General features: G+C 43.7%; 4 protein-coding genes across 4 annotated transcripts; all 4 read right to left on the reverse strand.

Annotated features, from left to right (window-relative positions):
- Positions 1–510: 510 nt before the first annotated feature.
- On the reverse strand, positions 511–5,551 carry LOC118300230 (zinc finger protein OZF-like). The gene is made up of 2 exons (XM_047337484.1): positions 5,393–5,551; positions 511–3,928 (listed from the first exon to the last, which is right to left on the reverse strand). Exons 1-2 carry the CDS (start codon positions 5,549–5,551, stop codon positions 2,729–2,731), a joined length of 1,359 nt encoding a protein of 452 aa, XP_047193440.1. The 3' UTR covers positions 511–2,728.
- A 1,227-nt stretch (positions 5,552–6,778) lies between these two features.
- LOC118300221 (gastrula zinc finger protein XlCGF57.1-like) lies at positions 6,779–11,066 on the reverse strand. Its single transcript, XM_035624463.2, has 2 exons — positions 10,423–11,066; positions 6,779–8,545 (listed from the first exon to the last, which is right to left on the reverse strand). Exons 1-2 carry the CDS (start codon positions 10,706–10,708, stop codon positions 6,930–6,932), a joined length of 1,902 nt encoding a protein of 633 aa, XP_035480356.2. The 5' UTR covers positions 10,709–11,066; the 3' UTR covers positions 6,779–6,929.
- Positions 11,067–11,839: 773 nt separating this feature from the next.
- Positions 11,840–13,252, reverse strand: ins (preproinsulin). Its single transcript, XM_035624620.2, has 3 exons — positions 13,168–13,252; positions 12,409–12,604; positions 11,840–12,145 (listed from the first exon to the last, which is right to left on the reverse strand). Exons 2-3 carry the CDS (start codon positions 12,590–12,592, stop codon positions 11,982–11,984), a joined length of 348 nt encoding a protein of 115 aa, XP_035480513.1. The 5' UTR covers positions 12,593–12,604; positions 13,168–13,252; the 3' UTR covers positions 11,840–11,981.
- A 3,115-nt stretch (positions 13,253–16,367) lies between these two features.
- Positions 16,368–20,072, reverse strand: LOC118300269 (E3 ubiquitin-protein ligase RNF26-like). The gene is made up of 3 exons (XM_047328279.1): positions 19,760–20,072; positions 19,267–19,455; positions 16,368–18,778 (listed from the first exon to the last, which is right to left on the reverse strand). The coding sequence occupies exons 1-3, from the start codon at positions 19,790–19,792 to the stop codon at positions 17,558–17,560; spliced, it is 1,443 nt and encodes a 480-aa protein (XP_047184235.1). The 5' UTR covers positions 19,793–20,072; the 3' UTR covers positions 16,368–17,557.
- Positions 20,073–20,185: the final 113 nt, after the last annotated feature.

Consider the following 20,185-nt stretch of genomic DNA (forward strand, 5'->3'; position numbering starts at 1 on the left):
TCCTTATCCATGCTTAACTTGCACAATTTTAATAATGTAATGCATTCATTGTTGCGCCTTTACTGAATCATTTATACAAAATTACACAGAGAAAAATAACACACATATATATATATATATATATATATATATATATATATATATATATATATATATATATATATATATATATATATATGGGCTTGACTCACTGATTACACTTGTCTCTGTGACCTTGTTCATTGGCCGTCTCACAATGGCATCACAGACCAACACATTTATTTTCCAGTTTACATGTGGAGAACCGTTCACCTGACACAGGCAAACGTATCTGGGCAGAGAAAGTTAAGCTAGAGTCTTCACTAGAAGGCCACAGTGTTGTTGGTCTGATTGTGGATTTCCCCTTAAATAACTGAACAGACAAAGAATGCGAGCACACACTGGTTTGACTTGAAGATTAATACAAAATAAATATTGATCAATAGAATATACAAAATCACAGCTCATGTTAATCAATTTCACACTGTCTGATAGAGTGGTACTAAAGCTTTATTTTTTTTAAACATATTTTTACAGGAGAAATGTAAAAAAATGTATTGTTTACAAACATCTGAGAAGCAACATGTTCCTTTTTTATCTCTTCCATCCCCTCACCCAATACTGCCAATACAATATGAAATATGAGACAATATCTCTTCCTGCAAATGGAATTTTAGTTACAAATCGATTAAGGAAATAAACATGCCATATATATACAAAAAAATTAAAACAAAAAGAAAATAGTGAGGGAGGGACCAATGTATAACTTTATAGTATTAAAGTAAACACAGCACTGTATAAGGATTATGGAGCCCACAGCTACATTCCATTTCACCTGACAACAAGAAGCATTGCCCTTAAGAACTTCAGGGAATGACTTTACATCTTTTCTCATTAAAATGATAAAACTAATCATTTAATCTTGTGTAGTTACTTTGGGGTTGAATTGATTCACAGATGTTCGTTTCTTAACCGGGTTCATTTTTAACTATTCGTCCGTCAAGGATTAAGAGTGCGTTGATCTTTTTACACTTGTATTTAAAACCAACAAAACAATGGGTCAATACGCGGTTTCATACACCTGATGTTCAGAAAACTGCCTCTCACCGGTTTGCACTGTGGCTGATTACCAAGTCCCCCATTTGTGCTTTCGCCATACTCCATTATACAGTACATACAGACTTTACAGTTTTTCTTATTAAAAATGATCAAACTAATCATTTAATCTTTTAGTCACTTTAACAGCCTCTCGCCACAAAGTAAAGAATCATGAATCCATGGTGATGCTGTCAACCTGTCACATACTGATTTTCATGTGTTTCACAACAGCCCCGCTAAATCTAATCTCATCACAACTGAGCGATTTGCTCCTATATCACTCTCACGTCCACTCTCTCCTCTCACTTGTTGTTTTACTGGCATATGTAGGTTATTGTTTGAATAGTGACGCGAGCAGATGAGCAATCTGCTTGAGTTTTTAGATGAAGGCTTGTATACTGGGTGTAACCTGGGGAATCCAGGGGTGTATTCCAGAAAGCAGGTTTAACAAACTCTGTATCTAACCTGAGTTGACCAACCCTGAGATTGAAAACTGAGTTTTCCGTTCCAAAACAACTGTTCTGAGTTTGTTAGATCAACTCCACAGTATGTTGACTAAGTTACGGCCACGATAAAAAGCCATTATCAATGGAGCTCCGACACTGCGAGTCACCATTGAAACGGAGGTCGAAAACAAGGTGAGTTTGCGTGGGATTCGTGGATTCAGTCAAAACGTAAGATTGAATGAAACAGTTAATTGATTTAAGACCTGATGCTATTTTCTTTGCTGGTTTGTTGTGTAACACGATGGTGTAATAGTAAGCAATGCTGCGGGCGTCCAGGCTTCGATTCTTGTTGCTTGCATATGAAAAACGTGCAATTATGTGTAATAAAGTTTACTTTACGTGCAATCCAATGGGCACAACAATGAGGTGGCTGCAGATGAAAATAGTTCAGAAAGGTTAAGCATATGGTTTTAATCCTATTTTTAAAAAATATGAAAAAAAAATGTGATCATATATTTTATTCAATGGTTTTAATCACATTTTAAACATGGTAAACATCAGTGGTTATTTCAACTTGTTATACAGAAAACTCCTGTTCGCAAAAATATGTTAACACTTTGCAAAGAATTTGGTCGGAGTCAGACAGCATGTCTGCGATGTTGAGATGCTGGAAATTAAATTTTGTTCAGATATGTGATAGATTGGGAGAAAAGAAAAAAAAAATTCTACTAAGTAGGCGCCAGGGAATGACAGAAGATCTATATGGGGTCTCAACATCCTCTCTGACGTGAGGATACTGAATGAATTGTGCTTCGAAATCGATTGGGTTAACACCAAAAGATCAACCCATCGTTCGTTAAGTAGTTCAAGTTCAGCAAAAGGGAGGAGATGAGGAGAAACTCTGGGTTTGTTAAAGAAAACCTACCAGCCAGCATGTTAGGTTCACAGTTTCAATTATCATTCGCTCTCTTAGCCAGAGTTTTCCGTTCCTCAGGTTTAACAAACTCTGAGTTTTGACAAAACTCGCTTGCTGGAACACAGCCCGGCTATTGGAAGACAGTTTTAAAGCAGCTCTGTTCTCCTCATTTTGACTCAACTTTGTTGCAAAATCTGCAACAAAATTATTTTGCGTGGACGAGCACATTTTTTAACCACAAACTCAGCAACTAAATGGTTTCTCTAGTGTGAACTCTCATATGTCGCTTCAGACAACTGCGTCGGCTAAATCTTTTACTGCACTCTGAGCAACTATATGGCTGCTTCCCTGTATGACTCACGGTATGTTTCACCAGGTGTGACAAATGCCTAAATTTTTGTCCACACACAGAGCACTTATATTGGTTCTCTCCTGTATGAATCCTCATATGTACCACCAGGCTTGACTTTTGCCCAAATCTTTTACCACACTCAGAGCAACTATGTGGTCTCTCTCCTGTATGAATCCTCATATGTACCACCAGGCTTGACTTAAACCCAAATCTTTGTCCACACACAGAGCAACAATGTGGTCTCTCTCCTGTATGAATCCTCATATGTTTCACCAGGCTTGACTTTTGCCCAAATCTTTTTCCACACTCAGAGCAACTATGTGGTCTCTCTCCTGTATGAATCCTCATATGTACCACCAGGCTTGACTTTTGCCCAAATCTTTTACCACACTCAGAGCAACTATGTGGTTTCTCTCCTGTATGACCCCTTATATGTTCCACCAGGTGTGACTGAAGCCCAAATCTTTGTCCACACACAGAGCAACAATGTGGTCTCTCTCCTGTATGAATCCTCATATGTTTCACCAGGCTTGAATTTTGCCCAAATCTTTTACCACACTCAGAGCAACTATGTGGTTTCTCTCCTGTATGACCCCTTATATGTTCCACCAGGCTTGACTTTTGCCCAAATCTTTTACCACACTCAGAGCAACTATGTGGTTTCTCTCCTGTATGAATCCTCACATGTGCCAGTAGGTATGACTTATACCTAAACATTTTACCACACTCGTAGCAGTTGAATGGTTTCTTGACAGTGATACATGTCAAACCACCTGGCTCTGGTCCTTCACAGTCCTCTCTGTTCTCCTCAATCAGACTCTGAAGGAGCTGTGAGGACTGAGGTTTCTCTTCATCTTCTTCACTCTTCACAGTAACAGAAGTCACTGTGAACTTTGTGACCTCAGCCTCCCCCAGCCCTTGAAGCTGCTCTCCCTCCTGGCTGCTCCACAGTTCCTCCTGTTCCTCTTTAATGTGGGGGGGCTCTGGCTCCTCCTGTTTCTCTTTAATGTGGGGGGGCTCTTGCTCCTCCTGCTGCTTCACACTGGGGCCCCACTGCTGCTGCTGAGGGGGAAACTCTTCTTTAATTGAAGACAGCTGCTAGAGTTTGATGATGTGTTGCACTGATGTACTTTAGTTATTATATTTGCCCCTATTGTTGCTTTGATTGACTTATTTTTCTTGAATTTGACTTAGATTCATAGGTCAGATAGATAGATGAACTTTATTGTTCCCAAACTGGTAAATTCCAGTTTTGCAGCAGCAAGTATCCATCAAACAACACAATGTAAAACATAAAAAAGGAAGGAATACAAATTTAAAAATATAAGAACTGCAAAACTAAACAAGTATAAGGAATATAAATATGAATAATGTACATAATATTAGTGCAAGTGCATAGCATAGAGTTTGTGATGTTAGCACCCGCTACTCCAACCTCATACTAGCTAATGCTAATGCGTGTTGCAAACATCTCACTGTGCTATCACACGACAGCAAAGCTAACTAGCAATCCGGAAGTGGATGGCGCAGACCGGTTTGCACGTGGTACAAAGCACTAGTGTGAAATTTGGATATTGTAATTTTAGCACCCGGTGGTGTCGGAGTTCTGGCAGATAAAATACAATACCGATCAGACACATGCTGTCAAAAATTAGCATCACAGTAAATACTTTGAACAGTGTTCTGGAGCATTAAAACGGACTCACGTCCTCCAGATGATCGGCAGCAACACAGATAAGGACTCTGAGGTCCACAAGCTTCACAAACAGTCAACATCAACAATAAGTTTACTCGATGGTCAAAGTTATAATAAACACACATCAGCTAAACTATCTCTGCACAGATACGTTTGCCTCTTCTGTGGGTCGTGTGGGAGCGACCATTGTGTTGACGATCCATCCGGCTTCCCAGCTCTAGTGATGGTCGTGTTCGCGGAGTGTACAAAATTATTTTATTTTTCTATGGCATAGATGATTAGATATGGTTTCAATAGGCTACTTCTGTGTGGTGCGTTTCAGTAGGGAAAACAGAAAGGCCAGGCAAAAGGCAGATGTGCCTGCATTAGATCGGGACACCGGCTGTTGTAAAGTCCCTTCTGTTTTTGTCATCAACCCCCTGTTACATGTCATTAATTTTAGTCAGGTACATTTTTGGTCAGCCGTTCTTTTCATGTGTGGGTCCGAGGACCTAAGTTAGTATACGCGGGTTATCGTAGTAGCAAACGACGACACGGCGTCTACCTCGATGTAAATGTCATTCTTTTGCCATTTATTTATTTTTTTGTATTGTATCTGTTTTAATCGAGGGTGACGAGCTGTTTTGTCTATTTAGAAAAGCATATTTTTTCACTGCACACAAATTCACCCAAACGTCCCAGTTGTCCGCCAGCACGTAAACGCAACGTACAGTCCATGACATATCGATCTCGGCCTCGCTCGGGTGTTTCCGACTCACCCGCTCGGTGCAGCCTGACTTCGGGCTTCAACACGGCGTCGAGCAGCCTCCTCTGGCGGCAGATCTCCCGCTCGGACCGCTCCACTCGGTTTCCTCCAACAGACCGACGATTTCCTCCGCCGCCGCCGTTAGCCGCTCGGTGAGCAGCGCTCTCAGCGCCGGGACTCGAGCCGCTTCTTCTCCTTCCTCCGCCTGCAGCAGAAAGTCTTCGGCGGCGGCGCTGATCCGCTCATGTACCGACACTCGCAGCAGCTGCGCGGCGAACATGTTGCTCCTCTTCTGCACCTCGAGGCTCGGCCCGAATAAAAAGACAAGTGGGTTTGTCTGCAGCTGCAGCCACTTGGCATAACACGCCCATTACTCGTACGTCACGACAAAACACGCCCATTGCTCCAAGACAGTGCGGTGGCTTCTGAAGACAATGGACCATAAGAAAACGTGAATGTGGTTTAGGAAGACAACATAATTGGAAAAATAATTTAAATATAGGTATTTATGAACTGATAACTAGGAATAATTTGATTTGATTTTAATTTTTAATCATTTTAAACAAGTACTATTTACAATAATGGAAAAAAAATCAAAGCCACAGAAACTGTCCAACACTTGGTTCATATGTTGTAAAAGGGATGAGGGACAAAACTTATTTAGTCTCACCCCTTTTTTCCTAATAATAAATAAACAGCTCAATTATATGTAAATTAATGACACCTGTAGCTCTTTTAATATTTACAATATATTTATCCTTATTCATGCTTAACTTGAACAATTTTAATAATGTAATGCGTTCTACATTGCGCCTTTACTGATTCATTTATACAAAATTACACAGAGACAAATAACATATATATATATATATATATATATATATTTATATGGGCTTGACTCACTGATTACACTTGTCTCTGTGACCTTGTTCATTCATCATGGTCCACACGGACTCTTGGCCGTCTCACAATGGCATCACTGACCAACACACATTTATTTTCCAGTTTACATGTGGAGAACCGTTCACCTGACACACAGGCAAACGTATCTGGGCAGAGAAAGTTAAGCTAGAGTCTTCACTAGAAGGCCACAGTGTTGTTGGTCTGATTGTGGATTTCCTCTTGAATAACTGAACAGACAAAGAATGAGAGCACACACTTGCTTGACTTGAAGATTAATACAAAATAAATATTGATCAACAGAATATACAAAATCAAAATTCATGTTAATCAATTTCACACTGTCTGTTAGGTTCACAGGGTCAATTATCATTCGCTCTCTTAGCCAGAGTTTTCCGTTCCTCAGGTTAAACAAACTCAGAGTTTTGACAAAACTCGCTTGCTGGAACACAGCCCGGCTATTGGAAGACAGTTTTAAAGCAGCTCTATTCTCCTCATTTTGACTCAACTTTGTTGCAAAATCTGCAACAAAATTATTTTGTGTGGACGAGTACATTTTTTAACCACAAACTTAGCAACTAAATGGTTTCTCTAGTGTGAACTCTCATATGTCGCTTCAGACAACTGCGTCGGGTAAATCTTTTACTGCACTCGGAGCAACTATATGGCTGCTCTCCTGTATGACTCACCATATGTTTCACCAGGCGTGACAAATGCCCAAATACTTGTCCACAAGCAGAACAACTATATGGATTATCTCATGTATGAATCCTCATATGACCCACCAGGCTTGACTTTTGCCCAAATCTTTTACCACACACAGAGCAACTATGTGGTTTCTCTCCTGTATGAATCCTCATATGTACCACCAGGCTTGACTTTTGCCCAAATCTTTTACCACACTCAGAGCAACAATGTGGTTTCTCTCCAGTATGAATCCTCATATGACCCAGCAGGATTGACTTACGCCCAAATCTGTGTCCACACTCAGAGCAACTATATGGTTTCTCTCCTGTATGCATCCTCATATGACCCAGCAGGCTTGACTTATGCACAAATCCTTGTCCACACTCAGAGCAACTATATGGTTTCTCTCCTGTATGAATCCTCATATGACACCGCAGGATTGACTCACGCGAGAATCTGTGTCCACACTCAGAGCAACTATATGGTTTCTCTCCTGTATGAATCCTCATGTGTTTCACCAGATTTGACTTAAGCCTAAATCTTTGTCCACACTCAGAGCAACTATATGGTTTCTCTCCTGTATGAATCATCTCATGTTTAAGTGTTTGTGACTTTTTCTTAAATCTTTTTCCACACTCACAGCAACCATATGGTTTATCTTCTGTATGATCTCTCAAATGATTTTGCAGAGCAGACTTTTCGTTAAATCTAATACCACACTCACGACAACGAAATGCCTTTTCTCCTGTATGAATCCTCATATGACACAGCAGGATTGACTTACTCGAGAATCTGTGTCCACACTCAGAGCACCTATATGGTTTCTCTCCTGTATGACTCGTCATATGGCTCAGCAGGATTGACTCATGCCCAAATACTTGTCTGCACACAGAGCAACAATGTGGTGTCTCTCCTGTATGAATCCTCATATGTACCACCAGGCGTGACTTTTGCCCAAATTTTTTACCACATTCAGAGCAACTATATGGCTGCTCTCCTGTGTGAATCCTCATATGACCCACCAGGTGTGACTTATGCCTAAATCTTTGTCCACACACAGAGCAACAATGTGGTTTCTCTCCTGTATGAATCCTCATATGTACCACCAGGCTAGAGTTTTGCCCAAATCTTGTACCACACTCAGAGCAACTATGTGGTTTCTCTCCTGTGTGCTTCCTCATATGTACCACCAGGCTTGACTTTTGCCCAAATCTTTTACCACACTCAGAGCAACTATGTGGTTTCTCTCCTGTATGAATCCTCACATGTGCCAGTAGGTATGACTTATACCTAAACATTTTACCACACTCGGAGCAGTTGAATGGTTTCTTGACAGTGATACTTGTCAAACCACCTGGTTCTGGTCCTTCACAGTCCTCTCTGTTCTCCTCAATCAGACTCTGAAGAAGCTGTGAGGACTGAGGTTTCCCTTCATCTTCTTCACTCTTCATAGTAACAGAAGTCACTGTGAACTTGGTGACCTCAGCCTCCCCCAGCCCTTGAAGCTGCTCTCCCTTCTGACTGCTCCACAGTTCCTCCTTCTCCTCTTTAATGTGGGGGGGCTCTGGCTCTTCCTGTTTCTCTTTTATGTGGGGGGGCTCTTGCTCCTCCTGATGCTTCACACTGGGGCCCCACTGCTGCTGCTGGGGGGGAAACTCTTCTTTAATCGAAGACAGTTGCTGGACTTCTGCAGGGGAGGGAAGAGAAGCTTAAAGGAGCACTGCATTTTACACATCAAATTCTATTTCCAGTAGTTAGAGAGAACAACAGCAGACGTGTTAGTGTTTGCAGAGGTTGCAGCTTCATATTTCAGAAAGGTCTTCAAATTATGTCGCAAACATCAACGTGGGCCAGGTCTCTAGTCCAGTGAAGACTCTAGTTTTAAGTTAGAAAGAAGTGAGCTCACCGGACCTCTGTAGTCCCCCCTCAACTCTGCTGTAGGCTTCATCCACACTACTACGTCTGAGTTTAAAAACTCATCACTGCTACTACGTTTAAGCCTGCAGTCCACACTACACTGGAGTGTCAGAGCACTGCAAAATTATTGCCGCCACTGCTACAGAACTTCATGAAATGTCATGAAGTCGCGATTTAAAGAGCCTGCGAGGGCTTTTATTTTTGACAAGACAACGAAGGAGCGCTGCATGCGACACGCCCCCGAGGAGAGGGAGGGAGAGAGGAGTCAGAGTAGTCTTACCGGGTAGCTGAGAGAAAAATTTAAATTTCGCTTCTGCTTATCGATTCCTAGAAGATATATATATTGTTATATAAGTCACGCGTCAACGTAACTGTGAACTCTGTTTCGATAGGACCCAGCACGTAGCATGCATGCTAACGTTCGTGTGAAACATGGACCGAGTTAAACGGTCAATACTTAAAGCGCTGCTGTCAGACTGTGACAGTCTGTTGATCAGCTCTGCCAGTAAAGATCTTTAACATGCAGTAAGATGTGTTGCACTAATGTACTTTTGTTATTATATTTGCCCCTATTGCTGCTTTGATTTACTTATTTTCCTTGAATCTGACTTAGATTCATAGGTCAGATAGATAGATGAACTTTATTGATCCCAAACTGGTAAATTCCGGTTTTGCAGCAGCAAGTATCTGTCAAACAACACGACGTACAATATATAAAAGAGAGAAATACAAATGTAAAAATATAAAAAATTGCAAAACGAAACAGGTATAAGGAATATAAATAATGTACATAATATTAGTGCAAGTGCATAGCATAGAGTATGTGAGGTTAGCACCCGCTAGTCCAACCTGATGCTAGCTAATGCGTGTTGCAAACAACTCACTGTGCTAACACACGACAGCAATGCTACCTAGCGATCCGGAAGTGGACGGCGCAGACTGGTTTGCACGTGGTACAAAGCACCAGTGTGAAACTTGGATATTGTAATTTTAGCACACAGAGACTGGGAGTGCAACCGGTGGTGTCGGTTAAACTATCTCTGCCCAGATACGTTTGCCTCTTCTGTGGGTCGTGTGGGAGCGACCATTGTGTTGACGATCCATCCGGCTTCCCAGCTCTAGTGATGGTCGTGTTCGCGGAGTGCACAAAATTATTTTACTTTTCTATGGCATAGATGATTAGATATGGTTTCAATAGGCTACTTCTGTGTGGTGCATTTCAGTAGGGAAAACAGAAAGGCCAGGCAAAAGGCAAATGTGCCTGCATTAGATCGTGACACCGGCTGTTGTAAAGTCCCTTCTGTTTTTGTCATCAACCCCCTGTTACATGTCATTAATTTTAGTCAGGCACCTTTTTGGTCAGCCGTTCTTTTCATGTGTGGGTCCGAGGACCTAAGTTAGCATACGCGGGTTATCGTAGTAGCAAACGACGACACGGCGTCTACCTCGATGTAAATATCATTCTTTTGCCATTTATTTATTTTTTATATTGTATCTGTTCTAATCGAGGTTGACGAACTGTTTTGTCTATTTAGAAAAGCGGAATTTCCACTACAAACAAATGTCCCAGTTGTCCGCCAGCACGTAAACGCAACGTACGCGCCATGACAGTTCGATCTCGGCCTCGCTCGGGTGTTTCCGACTCACCCGCTCGGTGCAGCCTGACTTCGGGCTTCAACACGGCGTCGAGCAGCCTCCTCTGGCGGCAGATCTCCCGCTCGGACCGCTCCACTCGGTCTTCGTACTCCGCCACGGTTTCCTCCAACAGACCGACGATCTCCTCCGCCGCCGCCGTTAGCCGCTCGGTGAGCAGCGCTCTCAGCGCCGGGACTCGAGCCGCTTCTTCTCCTTCCTCCGCCTGCAGCAAAAAGTCTTCGGCGGCGGCGCTGATCCGCTCATGTACCGACACTCGCAGCAGCTGCGCGGCGAACATGTTGCTCCTCTTCTGCACCTCGAGGCTCGGAGCGAACCATCGATTTACTGAGGCGCGAACAGACGGAGCGTAAACGAGTTCCGGGTCGACGTTTCTTCTTCGGTAGCTTTGTTCCCGTGGAGTCAACGTGCAGAAATGACGACAGCGCCACTTTGCCGTTACAACCCACTCTGTGGTCGGAGGGTGTATTTTCCTTAAGTTCTGCAGCAGACCTCAAGCACACTGCTGCCCCCTAGCGTCTACAGCTATCAAGTGCAGCCCAGGCAGAGAAGTTCTTTGTTTAACGCAGACAAGGCAGCAGAACGAACAGATATACTGATGCAGCAAAGTGAACTGGACCTCAGTGCAACACAGTCCAAAACAATAAATAAGTGCAAAAAGTTTTTTAAAAATCCACACATACAAAAACTGTTATACTAAAGAACTTCAAATGTTGGCGGAATTTCAGGAAAATGTTTTCAAATGTTTGGGACGAATATGATATTTGTTGACAGCAATAATAATAATAATACATTTCATTTATAGAGCACTTTTCATTGCTATAAGCAATCTCAGCGTACATATCTCACAGGTACAATATCACCAGGTAACAAACAGCTCACACATTTTATAGATCCTTTCAATTTTCTTAATAATTTCTACATCCTGAGAGAAACTCGCATGATTGAGGGTTTTTTTTGTTTGTTTCTGAGGCATTTCATCTTTACTCATGGATAAATATTATTAATATTTAGAGACAGAGTGACAAGAAGTGGCAATCAAAAATGAAACACAGAATAAAGTGAATTAAGAGTCATGAGGAAAGTGACACCAAAGTAAAGCATGACGTATCAAACACAAGGGATGACAGAAGGTAACTTAACTATGGCAGAGACACAGGAAGGGAAGATGAAGAATTCATGAAGAACAAAGTCCAAAAATACTCTGAAAGTTCTGAAAGCGTCTTTAACGCAGGCAGATCACGACCTAAGATGTGATTTAGTAGAATAATGAAATGATTTAATTAAGTTCACTAATAATAATGGTAATACATTTTATATATAGAGCACTTTTCATTGCTAAAAGCAATCTCAAGGTTGACAAAGTAATTTTAAAAAAGTCTCCACGTCAATAAACACACCTTGGCAGACATTTTTTTTCAATTCACAAAACTTTATTTTCTAGGAAAAATAGTTTAATCCATTTCTCAGCATTTCTGTTGGTGTTTCAGAGAGACGACAGCACTGCCGCTCTTCTGATGCAAAGGGCCGGGGGGGGGGGGGGGGGGGGCTGCTCAGTTGCAGTAGTTCTGCAAGTCGAAGAAGTTGCAGGGTTTGTGGCAGCACTGCTCCACGATGCCTCGCTTCACCATCATCTCCATCTGGTCCTTGAAGGCGAACTCGGCCACCTCATTCTCGCCGCCGGCCGCAGCCCCGCCCGCCTTCTGGGGGAAGAAACCTGAAGAGGGACAGATGTTCAGAGGCGGAGTTAGAGTTATCACCCTGGCTGCGTGTCGATGTCAATATATTACAACACGATCATCTCATAACACCCGTCTTTTATGGCGCTCGTTATGTGTAATTGTGACATCGTCTGACGATGGAAGTCGGGTGCTGAGGGGGCCGCAGCACCCCCTGCTGGTGAAGGGGGAGGGCTCGTTGGATCACTCAAAAGAGAACAACGTAGAATTGAATGTCTCTGCGTCTTTCGGTCATTCTCACCCAGAAGAGGGTCGACGTCTCTCTTGGGGTTGTAGAAGAAGCCTCGGTCGCCACAGACCAGGTAGAGGGCGTCGACCAGGTGAGAGCCGCAGAGGTGCTGCGGGGGGTTGTTGGCCTGGGTGCCCGACCACGACACGATCAGAAGGACCAGCAGAGAGACAGACTGGAGCCACAGCGCCGCCATGGTGGAGAAGAGCTGAACACACACACACACACACACACACACACACAAACACACAAACACACACACACACACACACACACACACATACACACACACACACACACACACACACACACGTTTTTATCTTCTGATGTTACTAGAAACTGGTTCTTTTATAGGCTTTTTAAAAATCCAGTAACAATAAATCGGCTGATTTGCAGTTTTGAAAATGTTACATAGAAAAAAACAAAAGTAAAGAATGAGACCAGCTCAGGAGGAAGGAGGAAGAGGAAGTGATGGAGGAGAAGACCTACGGCAGGAGGACAGGAAGTGGAGGAGGAGAGGAGGTCTTCTGTAAGAGCAAGGGAGGGTGAGGAGGAGGTGAAGACACAGGAGGAGAAAGAGACGAGGCAGAAAAGGAGGAGAACAAGTGACGAGTGGTGCTAAAGGTGAAGAAGAAGACAGGTGGAGCATGAAGAGGAGTAGAGGAAGTCTCTGTAAAGCCAGGGGAGGAGAGGGACGATGAGATGAGGACAGAGAAGTGGAAGAAAAGATGGAGAACAGGTGACGAGTGGAGGACGAGGAGAAGTGTTTACCTGTCGAGCCGGAGGAGGTGAGTCTTCGATGAAGAGGAAGAGGAGGAGTAGAGCTGATTGGTGTGAGGCCGAACAGAAGGTCTCCTCTGCCTTTATACTCCATCACCTCCACCTGGACACGCCCACCTGTGTGTGTGTGTGTGTGTGTGTGTGTGTGTGTGTGTGTGTGTGTGAACAGACAGGTCAGCACTCATTAGGTGTATGAAGTGACACAGGTTACTTCTGATTGACCGACTCCAACACTTAGTGAAACAAACAAGAGCTAATGAGCTGAAATGATCTGATCATCGACCGACCTCCTGCTGCTCTGCTGAGCTCAGCAGCCTGAAGTGAAGAGTGACGTCACCAACGCCGTTCAATTAATGTTGTGAGGTTTTTAAGACCTATTCATATATATATATATATATATATATATATATATATAAAGATATTTGGCGTAGCACCTAGGGAAGCGTCCCTGTCACTGATCAGGATGAGGCCTTTTTATTCATTATTAGCGTGAAAAAAATGAATCTTGTTACAGTGGAAATCTAACAAACCCCCCTTGTTAATGGAGATATATTACTATTATTATACGTGCTTTTTGTATGACCTCATATACAATGTTGGGTATTTATGTTTCTATTCTATGTTGTTGTATTTTTCTTTGTGGGGGCGGGGGGGGGGGCACACACCGTGTTTCTGTTTTTCTTTTTGAAATTCTCAATAAAAAGATTGGAATAATGAATGTTGCGAGAGGTAAATGCACAAAACCACGAGGCTCCTGAATGTAGGAAAAGAAAAAGTCTAAAACAGAACAACTCTAGAACAAGTTCCATGTGCTGATCTAAGATCAGTGAGAAGCAGCTTTGATCCGCATTCTTATAAAACATATGCTTATTTTTCTGCACATTTTGAAGTAAAAAAAAAATGAACAAACAAACTAGAATTTCACTCAGTAGAAGCTCAAACCATCTCTCTCACTCGCAGTAAATGTGTCTGATAGTTTTCAACATGAATTATTCTCTGTGAAAAAACCTTCCACCAAGTTTTTCATCCTGCTGAGAAGATGAACACACAACCATCAACCTCCTTGGCGAGGAAGGATCTCTTTCTTTGACATTGCAAGATAGAAAGTTTTCTAACAGTTCACTGATTTCACAGAGAACAATTCAGGGACTATTTATAGAAAGTCAAAATTTACAATTATTAGAACTGTTGAAAATGTCAGTAAATTTTAACTTTTGCTTTCTACAGACTGGCTACACACACACGCACGCACGCACACACACACACACACACACACACACAGGGTTAATGGGTGTCGTAGGTTTTGCTGACGGAGCTTCTTGTTGCAGCTTGTTTGTCGTCCAGAGGTGAAACCTAACAAACCGTGTCCGAGCGTCACCATGACAAACTGTTGTTGGCGGAGGACGACGACGCAAAAGTGTTTCTTAGAACGTCTCCCTGTTTTCTGATGACACATGGCCGACACGTGAATCCGTCCTTTAGAGTTTATCAATTCGATTTTATTCTGTGATTTATTTCTTCATGTCAATAAGAATCTGTTGAAAGACAAACGGACTTAAAAAAAAGAAGATGAATCTTCACACTTTGCCGCGGTTTTGAGTCAAGCTCACATCGTGACAGTGTCATTGCTCCACAACTGAACCATCAAAATAACTTCTGAATGAATTGCCGTACGGTTTTGTGCAGACACTCATGATCCCCAGAGGATGAATCTGAATTGACTTTGGTCGTCTTCTGACTATCCACCATGACGGTAATGTTTTTGGTTTCGAGCAAAGTCTCGAGGAACTGTTGGATGTTTTGCGATGAGACGAGGGAACATGACAGAATCAGATTCACAAACACTAGATTGATCCACGGGGGATATTGGGCATGTCTGGGAATCCTCCAACATTCCCTCTGGCGCCACCATCAGGTCAACAATAAAAATTTGTTCAATACTTTGGTTCAACAGTCAAAAGTCAACATGCTAACAGGCTTAGCAGAGGTGGTAATGATTATACCTGCTAAGCATCAGCAAGTGAGCGTCTAACGTTAGTCTCAGTACAAGATGGTCGACATGGCGAGTCCCAAAAGTGAAGCCAAATATGTTTCATGCAGTTCCTCACTCTACACACTAGGTGTCACTGTGACTTAAGGTGGATGTTGGGCGTAGTATGACGGAAGTTTTCCACCTCTGTCGTGTTAATAATGACAACACAGGGTGAGGTCGAACTGTCAAATGTTCTTAGGAAGTTTCCTAAATCTTGTCGTGACCCGGAAGTATTTGATCAGCAGCCACGATAAGAACTGTTCAGATTCTCTAAATGCACAGGAAAGGAGCTTCAATGCTTCCTTTCCTGTGCATTTAGCATAACACACACTGGAGCTTCCTATGTGAGAGCAAGGAGATACAGACGCCCCACAATTCATCGCGGCAGCGATATTTAACGCGACGCGCCATGATGGACGTCAACGATTCAATCTGAAGTAGAAGCTGAAGAGTATTAATATGATCCAGTGGAGACGTCATCATGTCAATTACTGTTACATATGAATCATTTACATTTGATGTCACAGGGTCATAAAACACTAAAACATGTTGATGGAGTCGCTGAGGTTTTTGTAGCTCATATTCGTAAATTTGTAATTTAACTACGACAGACGCATCAACAACATCTGCCGTTACGCGATTGACGTAGTTCAGTGAAAGTCCCGTTGGACTTTTCGAGCAGTGCTGTCGGCTTTTCCTGAGTCCTATGAGTCCTCCTTTACACCCTCAGTGGAAAACGTCATGAGGTCAAGGAATAGTAGATCGGAAGGACAATTCAACCTCACCCACAGTGAACAAACAGGAACTAATGGAAGCTTTGGCTTCCTGTCGGCTGTACCGACCGTCCACATGACGTCCACGTTCCTCACAGCAGAGTGGGAACTTCTTTCATTAATCAATTCTTGGTTTCATAACATGTCAAGATATTTAGGCCATAATCGAGTCTGCAGAGCAGCGAGAGGAAATTTGGCTTCTTTGGAAAATGGACTTCATAGTTTCCTGGGAATGTTGTGGTGAGCGACAAATTTATCAAGTCTTGTGATTAAAACTCAGCCGGGGGAAGTTTTGTGGATTTGCAGGAATGAAAACTAAATTAAAACAGCTTAAAACTTTTGCATCATCAAGACGAGATACAGAAACAAATAATAAATTCAACAACTCAGTTATCAAAATCTTTAATCTGCAGCTTAAAGAAGGTATCGTCTGAGACCTAAAACCTTTCAGATGAAAAGTGGAAAAATCCACTGAACCTTATAATCTGTAGGAATCCAGTGTTATTTTATTATTAGTGTGTTTCCGTTGTTTTGGTATTTCACAGCTGATGACAAATATATTTCAAATTCACGTTAAAACTAGAACTCGACTGATTCATCGACAGCCAGATAAAAAACAGTTGGAGTCTTTTGTAGACATAATCAATTCTGCTTTATGTACAGAATATACAATGTAGAAAATATATACATTTATATTTGACAAAAAAACCCATTTATTTTCTTAATTCAAGTTCTACATATTTGGAAGTATTGTACTTATAATACATAGTATCATAGTTAATGATTACACTGTAAAATATCAAGCATATATTACGGTTCTGTGTCGAAATCTTAGGAATTGTTGCCTTTAAAAATAAATAAATATTTATTATATTTTTTCTTCTCCCTAATATTGAGCTCAATTTGTGCAGCGAGTGTAAAACAGAAACACAAACTTCAATGAACAAAAGATGTTGAGTTGTTTCTGGAATATGACAAAAAAGTTTCTAATTTAGTCTCAAAGAGTCAAAAGATTTTTCATTCTCAATTGAGAAGAAAAAAAACAGCACATATTTTTGCATTTGAAAAGCAGGGAATGTTTTGTAATTTTAATTTTTGCTTATAACAAGTTGATTTAACATTTAACAATATTCATTTTTGATTTAATTTCAGCCCTAATATTGTTTTATATCAGTCAATTGTTTTCAACCTCATCAGTGACAAATAAATATTATACTTTTTCTGGGGCTGAAAATGATTTTCACACAGATTTAACTGTTGTGGTGACTCATCTATGTACATATGTAATCATTGTTAATAACACTAAGATGTGTTTTCACGCAGATCTAAGATGTAATATTTGTTCGTCTGCAGGATTACACAAAAACTTCTTAACATTTAACTAATCAATCAGTCGGTGGTTTGGTCAATTACTTATCAGAAAATTGTGAAAAAAATGTTGATTATTCTTCAATTAATCGACTAATTGTTGAGAAAAAAGCAACAGCGAAGTCGCAGTCCTCTCGCGTGCTGCAGTTCGTGCGGCCGCAGCCTTTTGGTTCACGTCGTGGTCGTGTCCGTGTCCGTCCGCCGCCCGTCAGAGGAAGACGTCCAGGGTCTGTGTGATGTTCTGACGGCAGAGCGGACAGCAGCGCTGCTGAGAGGGGCGGCGCTCCGTCAGGATGTCGGCGCAGTGTCGGCAGAGGCAGAGGTGACGGCAGGGCAGCAGCAGCACCGTCTTGTTGAAGTCCTGACAGATGACGCACTTCTTCCTCTCCTCCTGCTCGTTCAGCAGGCTCAGCAGCTCGCCGTCCTCTGCAGCCGGTTTCGGGCGGAACGTACTCGTCCTGCTGCCGCCGCCACTCGCCAGCTCGCCATCCCGCCGAGTGGGAAGTTGCACCGAGTTCGGCCGACTCGGGACGTTCACCGGCAGCAGGTCGGGCTCAGTGGTCACACCCCTGGTGTCTGTGTTCAGGAGCCTCGTTCTACTCACGCCCTGCGTTGTCCTGGTGTGAGCCGCCCGATAAGCCAGCGCTGGTTCCAGCATCGCCGTGTACAGCCTGCGCACAGTCGTCTGCACGCCACGAGCTCCCGGCAGCGCGTTGACCAAACGGAGGCTCAGCCGTCCGACGAGTGCTGGAAGCCCGGGATTCAATACCAGCAAAGCCAGTGAGACGATGGCCGCCGTGGCGAGCAGGCCCTGCGAGTCGAACATGAACACCGTGATGAAGACACGCCCCAGCGCTCCCAGGAAGTCCAGCAGCAGCTGACAGGGCGTCCACAGCAGCACGGACACGCCCACCAGACAGCTGTACAGGAAGGTCAGCAGCGTCAGAGTCAGCTCCGCCACTCTGTGGACGGGAGCCGCCACCGTCTCCCAGACGCCCGCCACCACGGTCAGACAGTTCTGTGTGCCGATGAGGACGACGTTGACCACCGTGTTGACAACGTACAGCGCGAGGCTGAGCACGATGAGGACGCCCTCGCAGGTCTGCCGCAGGAGGCAGCACGCCAAGATAAACCCGCGGTGCAGCGCATCCTTGGTGCGCCACGCCATGTGGCAAAAGAGGTGCCCCACCATCTTGAAACTCTCAAACACTCCCCCCAGCGTCTGCAGCCAGCCCTCCATGGCGCGCAGGGCCCCGCGGGCGGCGCCCGACACGGCCTCAGCGGCGACGAGAACGGAGAGAAGAGCAAAATTCCAGTATTGGACCAGAGTGGAGCCGCTCAGGCTGAGCATCGTGACGAGCAGGTGGAGCAGCAGGCGGCAGGCGTCCCCGACAGCCAGGAACAGCACGGCCACTTCATCCGTAGTAGACTGGAGAGACAGGAAGTCACAGTGAGAGCTGCTCAGTACATCAGTGACTCAGATCAAAAGACCAAAATCAAAAAGCAAATGTTCAATTTCTACTTTAACAGATTTTCACTTTTATCAGACTCGAGTGAATGTGGTTTGAAACCCGTTTCACTGACGACGCCCTCGTCGAATCAAAGACAAGTTGTCGTTCATTTGGGGAAATTCGTTAACTCCAAATTGTGACGTTTCTTCTTCGCGTGGACACAAAATCGCAGAATTTCTGAACGGAGTTCGGTGCGAAGCGTCAGTCTGTGATGTATGAACACGAACGCCGCCTCCTACGAACCTCCGGGAGAGAACATTTACTTATTCATTTCAGTTAATATTCATCCGTGACGTGTCTCGTCTGACCGCACCCGCCTCGTGACAGACGTCGGGAATTCATTCAAACAAACAAACAAACAAACAAACAAACAGGTTTGAAAGAATCGACAGTCGACGCGACTCACCGCGGCGACATGGCGCAGGAACATTCCATCACCGGTCCGGTGACAGAGGACTGGACGGGCCGGTCTTGTTCTGGCTCTTTTGCTTTTCTTCCGTCTCACTTCCTGTTTTGGTTTCCCCGAGCGGCAACCGGAGTCTTCCGTGCAACAGCGCCACCTTCTGCTCTGGAGTGTGAAATCCCTCCAGTTAACCTGGTTAATGAAATAGGTCTGAGCCTTTGTACAATCAGGAAATATATATATTTGTATATAACATTGTACAACAAAATAATACGATAGATATATTGGTTATTTTTTTCTTTTTTGATCTAAAATGTATTTTAAGTCCAGAAATATCCCAGACTCAGTTTCGTGGGTGTCTCCACGCGCATGCGCAGCACTCGCCATGTTTTCATTCCAATCCCACACGCGCGAGCGGGCCTCACCTCGGTCTCACCTAGAGTATAAATATCGAGTCCAGACAATTAAATCATTCTCATTCACGACTATCACCTACTGAAGAAACCGTCTGTGTCCGGTGTTTCATCATGAGTTCCCACCTCCTAGCCCGTCAGGCGCTCCCCCCTCAGGTGCCGCGCCCCGGCTGCGGACTTCTTCCCAAAGTCGAGAGCCAGCGCTGGACGGTCTCAGTCAAGTCTGCCCCCTCTGATGACGTCTCTGAAGTCAAGCTTAAGTCTCCGCAGAGTGCGAGTCACACTGCCCCTCTCCGGAAGGAGGAGCCTCACCACCACCTCTAGCCGGGTGCAGCCCCAGATGTCCTTGGGGTCCCCCCTCCAGCCACCACATCCCTTCCAGCCACCGGGGCCCTGTTCCGCGACCTTCCGGGGATCATTAAGAAGGCGGCAGCCAACAAGAATCTAACCCCCCTCCTCCAGATGAAATGATGGGCATCATCTACTCGGCTCCGAGGGCCCAAGGTGTC

This window comes from Scophthalmus maximus, chromosome 2 (assembly GCF_022379125.1).
Source record: "Scophthalmus maximus strain ysfricsl-2021 chromosome 2, ASM2237912v1, whole genome shotgun sequence".
NCBI lineage: Eukaryota > Metazoa > Chordata > Actinopteri > Pleuronectiformes > Scophthalmidae > Scophthalmus > Scophthalmus maximus.

Excerpts from the sequence above, each read along its gene's own strand:
- LOC118300230 (XM_047337484.1), bottom strand. The coding sequence starts at position 5,551 with ATGTTCGCCGCGCAGCTGCTGCGAGTGTCGGTACATGAGCGGATCAGC. Across the intron at positions 3,929-5,392 it reads CGGCGGCGGCGGAGGAAATC|CAGCTGTCTTCAATTAAAGA; the intron begins GTCGGTCTGTTG and ends ATCAAACTCTAG.
- LOC118300221 (XM_035624463.2), bottom strand. The coding sequence starts at position 10,708 with ATGTTCGCCGCGCAGCTGCTGCGAGTGTCGGTACATGAGCGGATCAGC. Across the intron at positions 8,546-10,422 it reads AGTCAGGCTGCACCGAGCGG|AAGTCCAGCAACTGTCTTCG; the intron begins GTGAGTCGGAAA and ends CCTCCCCTGCAG.
- ins (XM_035624620.2), bottom strand. The coding sequence starts at position 12,592 with ATGGCGGCGCTGTGGCTCCAGTCTGTCTCTCTGCTGGTCCTTCTGATC. Across the intron at positions 12,146-12,408 it reads AGACGTCGACCCTCTTCTGG|GTTTCTTCCCCCAGAAGGCG; the intron begins GTGAGAATGACC and ends GTCCCTCTTCAG.
- LOC118300269 (XM_047328279.1), bottom strand. The coding sequence starts at position 19,792 with ATGATGAAACACCGGACACAGACGGTTTCTTCA. Across the intron at positions 19,456-19,759 it reads GGACACAGACGGTTTCTTCA|GTTAACTGGAGGGATTTCAC; the intron begins GTAGGTGATAGT and ends TTCATTAACCAG. Across the intron at positions 18,779-19,266 it reads TCCTGCGCCATGTCGCCGCG|TCTACTACGGATGAAGTGGC; the intron begins GTGAGTCGCGTC and ends CTGTCTCTCCAG.